We start from the raw sequence: 12,521 nt of genomic DNA on the forward strand, positions 1-12,521 counted from the left end.
AATCCATGAATTATTTGGTCTATAAAATGTCGGAAAATAGTGAAACGTAAACGATTAAATGAATATCAAGATAGTTGCAGATTCATTTTCTGTCGATGGACTAATTCATTAATAAACTGGTTGTTGCAGCTCTACACTTTCATGATTGTTATCGATGAGCGATTTGCACTTTGTGGATGTTTATTAACTGAAAATATGAGAATAAAATAATAATAAAAACTTGTGAAAACTTGTGTTGTTTTTGTTGAATACCATCTAAATCCGATAAATACTGAAAACATTTGTTTTAAACTGGATCAGCTGCTCTTCTCTGCTGTTTCGTGGTACATAAGCAACATTGAATATATTTGTCCTCACCCAGTCAGGAGTTTACTGTGAGATAAATATTTCATATCGGTGTAGTAATGATCAGCATGTGATATTAGGCACCGACAGCACACAAATATAACGTGTCACATTTCATGACTACTTAACAAAGCACCATAGGCCGCAGTTATCCAGGTGAATAAATGAGAGCGACGTGGTGCTCTTCCAGACTCCGGCCCTGACTCTCAGCCAGCGGGGCTCGGTGTTCCCCGGCTCTCAGCCCCACCATGTGTGTTTGTGTGTGTGTGTGTGTGTGTGTGCGTCCCAGGACAGTTGACATTGATTGTGCAGGAGACAGACTGAGACACATTAGTACCCAGCTCGCTCCTGCTGCTGAAAAACACATTAACTGGCTGCATTGGGAGCCCTGTCTGGTAACCATGGCAAAGCACACGAGGAGGAGGAGGTGGAGGAGGAGGAGGAGGAGGAGGGTTGAGACGGGCAGCGGGTTCAGCGAGCAGTCTCTCAGGAATTGTCTTTCTCAAACGCTCTTTTCCTTTCCTCCGGCCATGTCTGTCATTTTCGCTCTGCCTCTGTCGCCCTCTTTTGAACTGACAGACCCTCTCTTTCTCTCTCTCTCCTGCTCTCTCTCTCTCTCTTTGGCTCTCTTCTGCTCTCACACATATAAACACAATTTGCATATTTCTTTCTCTTCTCTTGCATTCTCCTTATTGACGCTGACCTCATCAATCTGCCCTTACCTCATACTCCCCCCTTATCCAACGACGCTGTGCAACATAATCTGCCTCGCTCTCATTTGCCTCTCTTTTTTTCTCGCCTTTTTTCCACCCATATCGGTTCTTTCTTTGTTAGTGTGGTTCCCCTATGTGGAGAGCCACAGGAAAGACAAGAGGGGGCTAACACAATGTGGAATAAACTCAGCTAACACTGATTTCACAATCATCACGTTCTCTGCATTTATTGGTGAATTTGATAAGGATCTTGTTTTTACTGTAGTCGTGGTTGTAAGTAATACATCTATACTCGATGTGTTTCTGCTGCTGCGACACTTTTCCTATCACGCCAAGTTCTAACTTGTGCTACATTGGCTGAGCATATGTTTTTACTTGGTGCCGGAGTACAATGTTAATGTATTTATACTGCACCAGAAGACTTTGAAATGTAAAAACATACCTTTATTACTATGTAGTAATAAAATGTTTTGCATATAAAACATAAATATGCAATTTCTTGACTTTTTACCAGCTCAGCCATGTAACTCGTGTTGAAAACAAGGTGTAACAGTAGCTCGAGAAGAATCATAGTAAGCTGACTCCAGTAACCCAGTAAAGTTTGGCAATAACCACCAGAAGCCACTGGTCGTACCAGGCCGAGTGTCTTGAATTGACCAAGGGTGCAGTGTATTAGGCCTACTTATGAATGAACTTCAATTGTGAGAGGAAGAATGTGTAATTACTTCTTACATTGTCTCGCTTAACCCATATATATTACATATGTTATGTCAGCTAACATCGTTTTCATCACCTTCTCATATATCTTTGGATGTGTATTATAGATAAGATAAACTTGATTGATTATACACAGAGGAATTGAGTGTACACATACACAGTAAGTTTAAATATCTGCAATATACTACAAATATTCTACATTTTGAGTATCAAACTTCACTGAGGGTACTAATTCATCCTTTATTTAATTAATCAGAAAGCTCCCATTGAGATACAATATTTCTTCTGCCAGGGAGTCCTGGAACATGACTCTACGACCTTGTCTGAACCTGAGCGTTGGCGATGCCTTAATACATTTAGGTTGATCGCTGTCATGCCCCTCCAGGTTAACCCCTCCAACACAGTGGCAGGATATTGCTATGATTGATTGAATCACGTTAAGTTAAGTTTTATCTGTAAACGACAAACCTGTTAAAAGCCAACAATAATATACTGAAGGACTGAATCTGTCAACTGGAACTCAGGCAGTGACTGAACTGCAGCAGCTATCGTTGGCTATCTATCAGAAGTAACAACAGTTGGGTGTATTGTTGGTGCTACTACCCAACTACCTTCACTGCAACTCTTTGGCACAGCGTTACCAATTTAAACCAGTTTGTTTAAAGTTTGGAGACAAGTTGCAAATTGCTGCGTTCCGAATATTAAACTCTTTGTTTTTACTTTTAACACACTGCAGCTTCTCTCACAGTGTAATAACTGTTGCATTTAGTAAGCATTCAATTGGGACATCCTACTTTGTCATAACATTGAACCTTGAACTTTGACCCTCTTGTATTCTCTATGGGGGTCAGAATAGCTGGCTTTCTGGCTGCATGCTGCTGAATGTGACCGTATGCAGCAGGACATCCTGGCATTTTTAGCATACTGCATTTGACATGCTCTGTATTGAAACGTTATAAATAAATTCACTCCAGACTAAACAGTATGGTGGTATGAGTATGGGAATGCACGGACACGTAGGAATGGTCTGTTGCTGTCGAGCACAGTTTTCCGCCTGAAAAGGGGCGTGGTTAGAGCGCCTTGCGGCCTGGGAGTGACGGATCGGCAGGAATGCGGAGGCGGAACTAAGGTGCTGCTCTGCAGTTTCCCTCAGAGCCTCCTAAACGACACGGACAACCGGAAGTGGTCGCAAATTCAAACCGCCATCACAGCAACAATATGCGCGTATTTGGTTTTTCACTTCATCGGCTGTCTGACGAATAGGTAGTTTATGAATACTTAAGCTAAATCTCACAGAGAATTTCTTTAAGGTGATGTATGCACTATACTATATTTATTGCACTATTTCATCTGTTTCGTGTCGATAGCTACTCTTTCCTTCGCCGTCGATTTTGAATCTGACTAATACCTGGAAAACAATCTGGTCGATCGTCTTGGTGAATTTCTGAAACCCTAAATGTCACTGAATGCATTACGGTTTAATTACAGTTGAGAATGCATGGAGCTTTTACAATATAACTTTTTTTCAGATTATGCCATCTGTAAACATGCAACCTAAGAAACATAAAACTATTATAATGTTCATGTTATTATCAGCGTTTATTTTCTGTAGCGTACATCATCCCGCTTTTGCAAGATTATACTCTAGGAAATAGACATAGCCTTTACATAGTATGATATCTAAACGTGTTTATTGCTTTCCAAATAATACAAAATATGCACATGTATGCTATCTTATTCTGCATAATAACGTATAATATTATTGTGGGGTAAAAATAGGGCACGTTTTTAAAGATGAAATAAAAAATTCCGTGTAACCCTCGTATATCTCATTCCTGGTAGTATTTTTCTATCGATTTAATAACATTATGTATTATTTATTTTACAAAAATCTATTTCTTCGATTTAAAACAAATATATTTGAAGTCACATTTTGTTTGTGTAAAAGAAGAAATAATATGGCATGTGCTTGCGTAAGACCACGTTTAATTTATTTACTATTATGCAATACTGAAGTCCTGCTTTATCACACATACACCCAGTTATATCATCAATATTAAATAGTTTGATTTGTGCAGAAAGTAATGATTATTAAAATGTTGCTTTTCACTGTTCAGTTTACAGGTGCAGACCGAACCGAAGCAGTCCGAGCTGACGGCAGCAGTATGGAAGAAGACATAAAGATGGCCGGGACGGAACAAGGAGATGCGGCGAGCAATGAGGGAAAGGCCAGTGTGGAAATGCCCAGTAACAGTTCAAATAAGAGAGGAAGGGGTAGGCCTCAGGGTTCAAAGAAGATGCAAGTTTCTGTTACAGATGTTAACTTAACAGAGCAGATTTCCAACGGTGGATCCAAACAGTCTACGAGGGGAAGAGGGCGTCCAAAACTTGTGAAACACACAGTACAGGAAGGATCAGGAGACAACAAGCAGGCCAGTAATTCTCCTCAGAAAAGAGGCCGGCCGAGAAGTTCTCTGAGCAAAAGCACCTCTAAGAATGCTGCCGCTAAAGACTTACCGAACGGTGGCGCTGATGCATCAAAGCCGAGACGGGGTCGTCCCAAAGGATCCTTGAATCGCAAGTTTGAACGTTTAACAAGTGGAGAGAATGAAGGCAGTTTTGTACCGCGTCTGAGACAAAGAGGCTCTCTCAATAAGAACGCCATGATAAAGACAGAGGTCAGCAGTGAGGAGGAGGAGGAGGAGGAAGAGGAAGAGGAGGAGAAGCCTCGCAGAGGAAGGCCCCAAAAAAAGATTGCAGAGGAGAGCGAAGATGAAGAAGAACTTGACTCGGATGACTCCAGGCCGGCTAAGAGGGCGAGGGGTCGCCCCAAAGGCTCTTTGAACAAGAAACCCCCTGCATACAGGGTGCAAAGTACGGTGGGCCCGTCCACACGAGGGAAGCGTGGCCGACCGAGAAAACAACCAGCCAAAAGGGGACGGCCAAGGAAGTACCCTCTGCCATCCCCCGAGGAGCTGAAAAAGCCCAAAGTATGGAAGCCGCTGGGAAGGCCCAGGAAATACCCCCGCGTTGATCCTCCAGAGGGGTCTCAACCGGCCCCTCGCAGAAGCCGCGGTCGGCCTTTTAAGTCCGAGTCCAAGAAAGGCGCCACCTGCGCAAGAGTTTTCCTGCATCTTCACCCGTGACCCCAATGTTGGATCCCAGAGGAAGAGGGGCCGTCCCAGGCGCTGTGAAAGGGAAGCTGCACCAAAACGTGATGCTGGACCAAGCAGGAAAAGGGGCCGTCCTAAAGGTTCACTCAACGCAAGGAAAGCCAGCAGTGAAAAAAAGTCCCTAAGAGCAGCCGCCAACCGCTCAAGAGCAGAGAGGGCTGCTGAGGAGGAGGACGACGAAGAGGAGGAGAGAGAAGAGGAGGCGCACATGTCCAGCGAGCAACACAAGGATATTGAGCGCGGGGACAATAGAGCAGAGTCGCTCGGCGGTCAGGATGCAGGCCATGGAGCTGGTCACCAGGCCTGATGAACCAGCCGGTCTGACCAAAGGAAAGTTGCTGTTTTAGAATACAATCTTGTCAATGAAATCCCATTTCTTCTTAAATTCAGTCGCGTAGCCTAGATATTCTGCGGCTCTTTTATTTTCTGACTAACTTGTCCATCTTGTTTTATTGTGCTTGATTTTTCTAACATTCTTTTTTCCTGTCATCTCAGTAAGTTGCTTTCATTTAGCTCTCAGATGTGGTGTTTGTCTGTTTTGTTTTTGCTGTATTACGGTTGCTGGAGAATGAATAAACGTTGGAATGAAGAGAAAGAACAGTAAAACTAGAGCGCTAGAGTCCTGACACCACATCCGGGCTCGCATCTGTTCAACTCGCCTCTGGAACTCAGTATTTTTGGAAAGATTAAATGCGTTCTTGGGGTTTACGTTCCATACTTTAGGACTTAACTAGTCAGCCAGCATCATTTTCATCACTGTCTCATATTTGTGTAAATAAACTGCCTCTTTGAATCGAAACGGACGTATCTGATGTTGTTTTTGTGCCACTAAGATACATTTGCAGTTGTGGAAAATGATGGAAAACTGTTTCCTGTCCCCGGTGCTTCAAAGGAAATGTCCCCAATAAATGATTTTAGGAACATTTAGAACTCATGAGATATGAGACATGTTACTAAAAAGTAAATCCCTTTAACCATAAAAAAAAGTGCTAAAACTTAAAATGGACTTTGTCTGCAGTTCGACTTAAAATTGCACACCAGAAAAAGGCTTTCCTTTAGGAGAAGCATTCAACTGTTTCAACAGCAATAGCTTATGGTGTACCTGAATGTAATGTAGTTATATATTTTTAGATTATATTCAGAATCAAGGTTTGTTACAAAAAATGTACTGACCACTTTATCTTAATAAACTACTATGACTATAAAAAAGTATTCTTATGTTTGTTGCTTCTATTTTAACTTGTTTGAGTAGAAGAAGGTTAAATCTAGGTAAATCTGTATTTCTACAGTGTTGTTTCGTTCATCCTTCTCTGTATTTTCTCCGTACACACTGCATAATACTATTTCTATTTACTCTTGAAGCTGAGTCTGCAGGGGGCTGTCTGAGCTACATCACAGTTCTTAGTTGAGGTGACAACACTAAAGTAAAACACTACTTTGTTATATTTCGAATTTAAATTGACCACAACATTATTAATAATGACATTGTAATTACAAACTTTGTGATACAACTTACCCTTTTTTTCAGAAGCAACTGTTGTAATTCTTCTGACAGCTTGTTAGTTTGCTTTCTAAATAAATGTGATGGAGTTCAAACGGAACAACATTATACACAGCGGAGGCCCCGGCACATTACATTACATTTAGTTTTCCTGTCCACATGCTGGTAATGAAGAAAGCCCACACACCTTATACCAATAAGTTCACACTTTGACAGCAATCTACGCTCACAAATACAATGTAACAGATCAGATGTCGATAAAATAGACATTTTCAATTTATCTTTTTAACAGTACTCAAACACTATACATGTCTGAAACAAGTACTTCCATGAAGCAAATAGTGAACACATCAGATGTTACTAAAATGTCAAATGTGGGGTGTAAAATGGTTAATTTTCCTCATTGACTTTCTTTTGACGTATGCTCATGGCACCAAATAAAGCATATAGAATGAATCATTATTATTTCTCAGGATCAAACTATTTTATTCTAGTTCAATTTAAGTAAACTTGTATTTCTTGGGGTGCAAGGCCCAAGGTGGCGTTGTTGGTCGCTTTTATTTCCCCCTCTCTTAAGGCCTCACCACATTCAGTATACTATGTACATTATGAGTATCCAGCTAAAATGAAGGATGTAAATCAAACACACAAGGCAGTCTACTTATGAATAATGAAGTCAACATAACTGTTAACTCCTGTGTTTTGAACGTACTAAAATAATCCCAATTTAAGGAAACAAGGAATTTGCAATGAAAAAATGTAGGTGCAAAAAAAGGTGTGTGATATATTGGGTCTGAAGATATTCTTAAAGGGTCAAAGAAGCAAACGTGGGTATAAATACTGAAACAGCTGGTGGACAATTGCTGGATCAACCTAAGAGGACATAGGAGAACAAATAGCACGATATATAAGAGTATAGGCTGATGGAAGGGAGTTGTGTGCACCCTGTTTGAGAATCAGAACATGTGTGTGTAGATCTGGAGTCAGTTACTTAAGATTACACACAGGAATGGGATAAACACAATTGGGTGTGTAGACGACACCATTAAAAGTACATACGAGTGTAGAGATGGTGGTCAAGGGAGGATTTAAAAAAGAATGGATACTGAGGGAGAATAATACCAGAAGGTGACAGTAATGCGACATGGTGGATTTAAATGGCCTTAAAACCTGCAAGGAGAAGACGACAGTGTGAGAAACAACAGCAGCAGCAGTCATCGTGGACTTCGAGGCGGAACTCAAAAGCTGCGCTGCTGTTTCCTTCAGAGCCTCCTTTGTGTCACGGACGCCCGGAAGTGGTTGCAAATTTAAACAGCCATCACAGCAACAATAAAGCTGTACTTTTACATCACACGCTGTTGGGACAATCGGGAATTTATAAAAATTAAGCCGAACTCTTACAGATAAATTCGTTCAGGTGAGGTATGCATTTTATTTATTTCAATAATTATGTATATTTTTCTGATAGCTACTCGTTCCATCGCCGTCGATTTTGAAGCTGACTATTACCTGGAAAACAATATGCGAGAAAGCGGTTGTCTGGCACTACGTTTCACGATGTGATTGCGCTTCAGCTACATTTATAAATGCTTGGAGCTTTTAAGAGTTATTAAAAAAAACGTTACAGGCGTTTCAAGATGAAACCGTAAATATGCAGCGTAAAAACACGTTATTAATACCGTCTGCATATTATTTGTGTCCTCCGATACTATCGGTACGACTTCCCGCCTTTAAAATATTGTAATCCGGGAAAAAGTCTATCATAACCGTACCAAACCCACCCTTTAATTAAAATGATATATATCAATATGTACATGTATATGCTATCTTGCTCTGCAGACTTGCAGTTTGTTATTGTAGATTGTTTTCTGTAACCTTTTAATAAAACAGTAATGGTTTATTTTGGAGCCAGAGATATGTTTTTCATTAGTTATAGTTTTTCTGAAATGAAAGATCACTCAAGCTGTTGTGGATCAGTAAAACATTTGACAATTAGAATCCTTGGATATAAACAATATGCAGACTTGTGAATAAACGTATACCAAAGGTATAGTAATTAATTTTGTTAAAATTAATCATTGTTTCACATAAGTGGGTTAGTGGAATCTAAAATCATGCAGGTTCTTCAGAAACTCTTTCAGCTCTCATAATGACATTATTAATTATTTTATCAAGGTCTTTAAAGATACTGTTGATATGTTTCAGAGTTTAATTAAAAGGTCTCGTATATAACTATCTCACAGAACTTTCTTTCTACTTTCTATTTTACTAACTCTTTTGTCCATAAAACACCAGAATGTCTTCTTTAGTCTGACTAAGCGCCCAAGTAAGGCCAAGAAGAGTATCACATGCTTGCATTTTAGAACTTGTAAATGAAATGTTTGGAATTTTATCTTGGAAAGTTACAGTTGATTATCAAAATTAGCGTATAATTTTAGCTCGAGCTAAAACAGGAAATATTTCTCTTCGTAACACTGCTTGACTTTTCTCGTGCAATACTGCTTTATCACATTTTCACCCAGTTATGTATTCAATAAGTAGTTTGAAAGTGATTATTTTTTAACAAAAATGTTGCTTTTCACTGTTCAGTTTACAGGTGCAGACCTAACCGAAGCAGTCCGAGCTGACGGCAGCAGTATGGAAGAAGACATAAAGATGGCCGGGACAGAACAAGGAGATGCGGCGAGCAATGAGGGAAAGGCCAGTGTGGAAATGCCCAGTAACAGTTCAAATAAGAGAGGAAGGGGTAGGCCTCAGGGTTCAAAGAAGATGCAAGTTTCTGTTACAGATATTAACTTAACAGAGCAGATTTCCAACGGTGGATCCAAACAGTCTACGAGGGGAAGAGGGCGTCCAAAACTTGTGAAACATACAGTACAGGAAGGATCAGGAGACAACAAGCAGGCCAGTAATTCTCCTCAGAAAAGAGGCCGGCCGAGAAGTTCTCTGAGCAAAAGCACCTCTAAGAATGCTGCCGCTAAAGACTTACCGAACGGTGGCGCTGATGCATCAAAGCCGAGACGGGGTCGTCCCAAAGGATCCTTGAATCGCAAGTTTGAACGTTTAACAAGTGGAGAGAATGAAGGCAGTTCTGTACCGCGTCTGAGACAAAGAGGCTCTCTCAATAAGAACGCCATGATAAAGACAGAGGTCAGCAGTGAGGAGGAGGAGGAGGAAGAGGAGGAGGAGGAGGAGGAGGAAGAGGAGGAGAAGAAGCCTCGCAGAGGAAGGCCCCAAAAAAAGATTGCAGAGGAGAGCGAAGATGAAGAAGAACTTGACTCGGATGACTCCAGGCCGGCTAAGAGGGCGAGGGGTCGCCCCAAAGGCTCTTTGAACAAGAAACCCCCTGCATACAGGGTGCAAAGTACGGTGGGCCCGTCCACACGAGGGAAGCGTGGCCGACCGAGAAAACAACCAGCCAAAAGGGGACGGCCAAGGAAGTACCCTCTGCCATCCCCCGAGGAGCTGAAAAAGCCCAAAGTATGGAAGCCGCTGGGAAGGCCCAGGAAATACCCCCGCGTTGATCCTCCAGAGGGGTCTCAACCGGCCCCTCGCAGAAGCCGCGGTCGGCCTTTTAAGTCCGAGTCCAAGAAAGGCGCTCACCTGCGCAAGAGTTTTCCTGCATCTTCACCCCGTGACCCCAATGTTGGATCCCAGAGGAAGAGGGGCCGTCCCCCAGGCGCGGTGAAAAGGGAAGCTGCACCAAAACGTGATGCTGGACCAAGCAGGAAAAGGGGCCGTCCTAAAGGTTCACTCAACGCAAGGAAAGCCAGCAGTGAAAAAAAGTCCCTAAGAGCAGCCGCCAACCGCTCAAGAGCAGAGAGGGCTGCTGAGGAGGAGGACGACGAAGAGGAGGAGAGAGAAGAGGAGGCGCACATGTCCAGCGAGCAACACAAGGATATTGAGCGCGGGGACAATAGAGCAGAGTCGCTCGGCGGTCAGGATGCAGGCCATGGAGCTGGTCACCAGGCCTGATGAACCAGCCGGTCTGACCAAAGGAAAGTTGCTGTTTTAGAATACAATCTGAAATCACACGTTTCTAGTCATTTTGTCAGCCGATATTCTGCAGCTCTTTTCTGACTAACTTGTCCATCTTGTTCTATTGTGCTTTTTATTAATGACTTTTTTCATGTCGTCAGAATATTTGTATTACTAATAATCTTTTTTGGAACTGGCGCCGATTGTTCCGGTTTACATTTAGCGTTTTAGACGTAGTTTTTGTCCGTTTTATTGTAACTGTGAAACGGTTGCTTTTTTAAATGAGTTAAAAAGGTCAAAGCTAATAGAAAGTATAGAGAGCTGTGTTTGTGAAATCACATTCCACCAGCTTATGTAACTCAATACAATCTGTTTTTCTGTGTTTCTTTCACTGCTCTTTCTGAAAAGATCTAGCTAGTTCTTCGGGACAAACTATGCTATGAAAATGTAAATCACCTTTTCCAACTGATTTCCAAACACACATCTACTATGATACTGCTCTGTTTTGATTTTAGTTTGCATAATTGGACTTGACAAGGACACAGGATTAGATCTGGGGAAATGCTTCTTTAAAAAAAAATTTATATTTTTATTACAACAATTTGAAAGGGGTCACCCGTAGCAACGAACGTACAGAGAATGATCACCTGAGTCTGCAGCTGATCTCTGCTTCACAGAGATTTAGCCAACGGATTGTTTAACCTCAAACGTCCCCATTTTCATTCATTCATGGTGTTTTTAGTCAACATAGTGGAGCATTTAGCAGCTAAGAACAGATATTTCCCTCAGGAGTTTGTTGAGACCTAAATTAACTGCTGGGTGTGAATTTGGAAAATTGTAGTTCATAAAATGTCTACTGTCTTAAAAGCTGTTATTTCAATGTTGTGTTGTGCAACAACTTGTTCCCCCTTCCCCCAAAGTGGTCAACACAAATCATTATTGCAGGTTTAAGCCATGCTGCTCTGCGGCTTACAAGGAATTGTTAGAGGCCGCTAAAGTACTGTTGAGTAGTTTGTGTTGTTTTACAATGTGGCCGTGAATGAGGTTTCCTTGCTTTTGGATAATAAAAATAACAGGTTGTGCTTTATATTGGGAATCTGTGAGGGTTTGAGGGCCTGTGAAATGAAATATGTCCACATATCTTTGATAATTTGATTTAGTTGCCCAAGCTTTGAATGTACCATCAGTTACACAGATCAATGAGCCCTCACGCAGACTGAAACCTAATAAATGCCTTCTTGCCACACACACGTAGTACTCTTGTAGTTTCATCTGTTGCTCCCGTTAAGTTCTCCTATGTTGACATGTAGCTGTGAAAGCTTTTCTTTTTTATCTTGACCATCATGAGATTACATGTAGGTGATTGGATTGATTTCACAAACATTCATACACTTGCTTGACTTGACTTGTTCATCATTATTACTTAATGTACATCGACATCTTGAGGGTTGGGTAAAAATATTAAAGTGTTAAAATGCCAAATGGAGTTTGGTTGTGTCAAGTTATTCAAATATAAGGACACATTTGGATTCATAGTTTTGAAATCAATAATTTGTGATATGCTCTTGAAATAAAATGTGATCTTGCTGTTTTATTTTCCACAGCGTTTGTTTGGATCCGATGTGACTCGATGACTCGCTGCCACTCAGACACGACTTAACGATGGAGGCGAATACAGACTTGGGGAACTATTTATGTGATTATTTTCGTGTTTGTGTGACGCAGCGACTCACCTGTCCGGTTTGATGACTCGACTGCTGCGCTATGCAGTCAGACCGAAGCAAAGGCTTGGTGTATTTTGACGGATGAATCATTCAATCTAGAAAACTTGTACAGGTCAAACTAGAACTCACATTTTTTTTGTACAATATTTTCCAGGGAGGATATTATTATCTCAAAGACCAACTCAAAACAAAGGCGGGCTTCAGTAGTATTCAGCTGGTTTAATGTATTATTTTAGACCAGGCCTACTCAGACGCTCTCACACATGCACAGGAAGTCATGTGTGGTATGAAGTTTCCTAGATTTGTGAAACAAGACAAAGATCAACACACAAAGGGAAAGTAGGCGTATTTAAAATGTATTTTTTTCCCG

At 41.3% G+C, this 12,521-nt stretch overlaps 1 protein-coding gene across 4 annotated transcripts; it reads left to right on the forward strand.

Annotated features, from left to right (window-relative positions):
• Window positions 1-2,903: 2,903 nt before the first annotated feature.
• On the forward strand, window positions 2,904-12,019 carry LOC130193099 (ABC transporter F family member 4-like). Of its 4 annotated transcripts, none has more exons than XM_056413441.1 (2): window positions 2,904-3,085; window positions 9,039-12,019. In XM_056413441.1, the coding sequence occupies exon 2, from the start codon at window positions 9,087-9,089 to the stop codon at window positions 10,422-10,424; it is 1,338 nt and encodes a 445-aa protein (XP_056269416.1). In that variant the 5' UTR covers window positions 2,904-3,085; window positions 9,039-9,086; the 3' UTR covers window positions 10,425-12,019. The 4 variants fall into 4 exon arrangements, with proteins under 4 accessions (XP_056269416.1, XP_056269431.1, XP_056269423.1 ...); XM_056413456.1 differs by having other exon boundaries at window positions 2,904-3,038; XM_056413448.1 differs by lacking the exon at window positions 2,904-3,085 and adding an exon at window positions 7,761-7,866.
• Window positions 12,020-12,521: the final 502 nt, after the last annotated feature.

This window comes from Pseudoliparis swirei, chromosome 1 (assembly GCF_029220125.1).
Source record: "Pseudoliparis swirei isolate HS2019 ecotype Mariana Trench chromosome 1, NWPU_hadal_v1, whole genome shotgun sequence".
Lineage (NCBI taxonomy): Eukaryota > Metazoa > Chordata > Actinopteri > Perciformes > Liparidae > Pseudoliparis > Pseudoliparis swirei.

Excerpts from the sequence above, each read along its gene's own strand:
- LOC130193099 (XM_056413441.1), top strand. The coding sequence starts at position 9,087 with ATGGAAGAAGACATAAAGATGGCCGGGACAGAACAAGGAGATGCGGCG.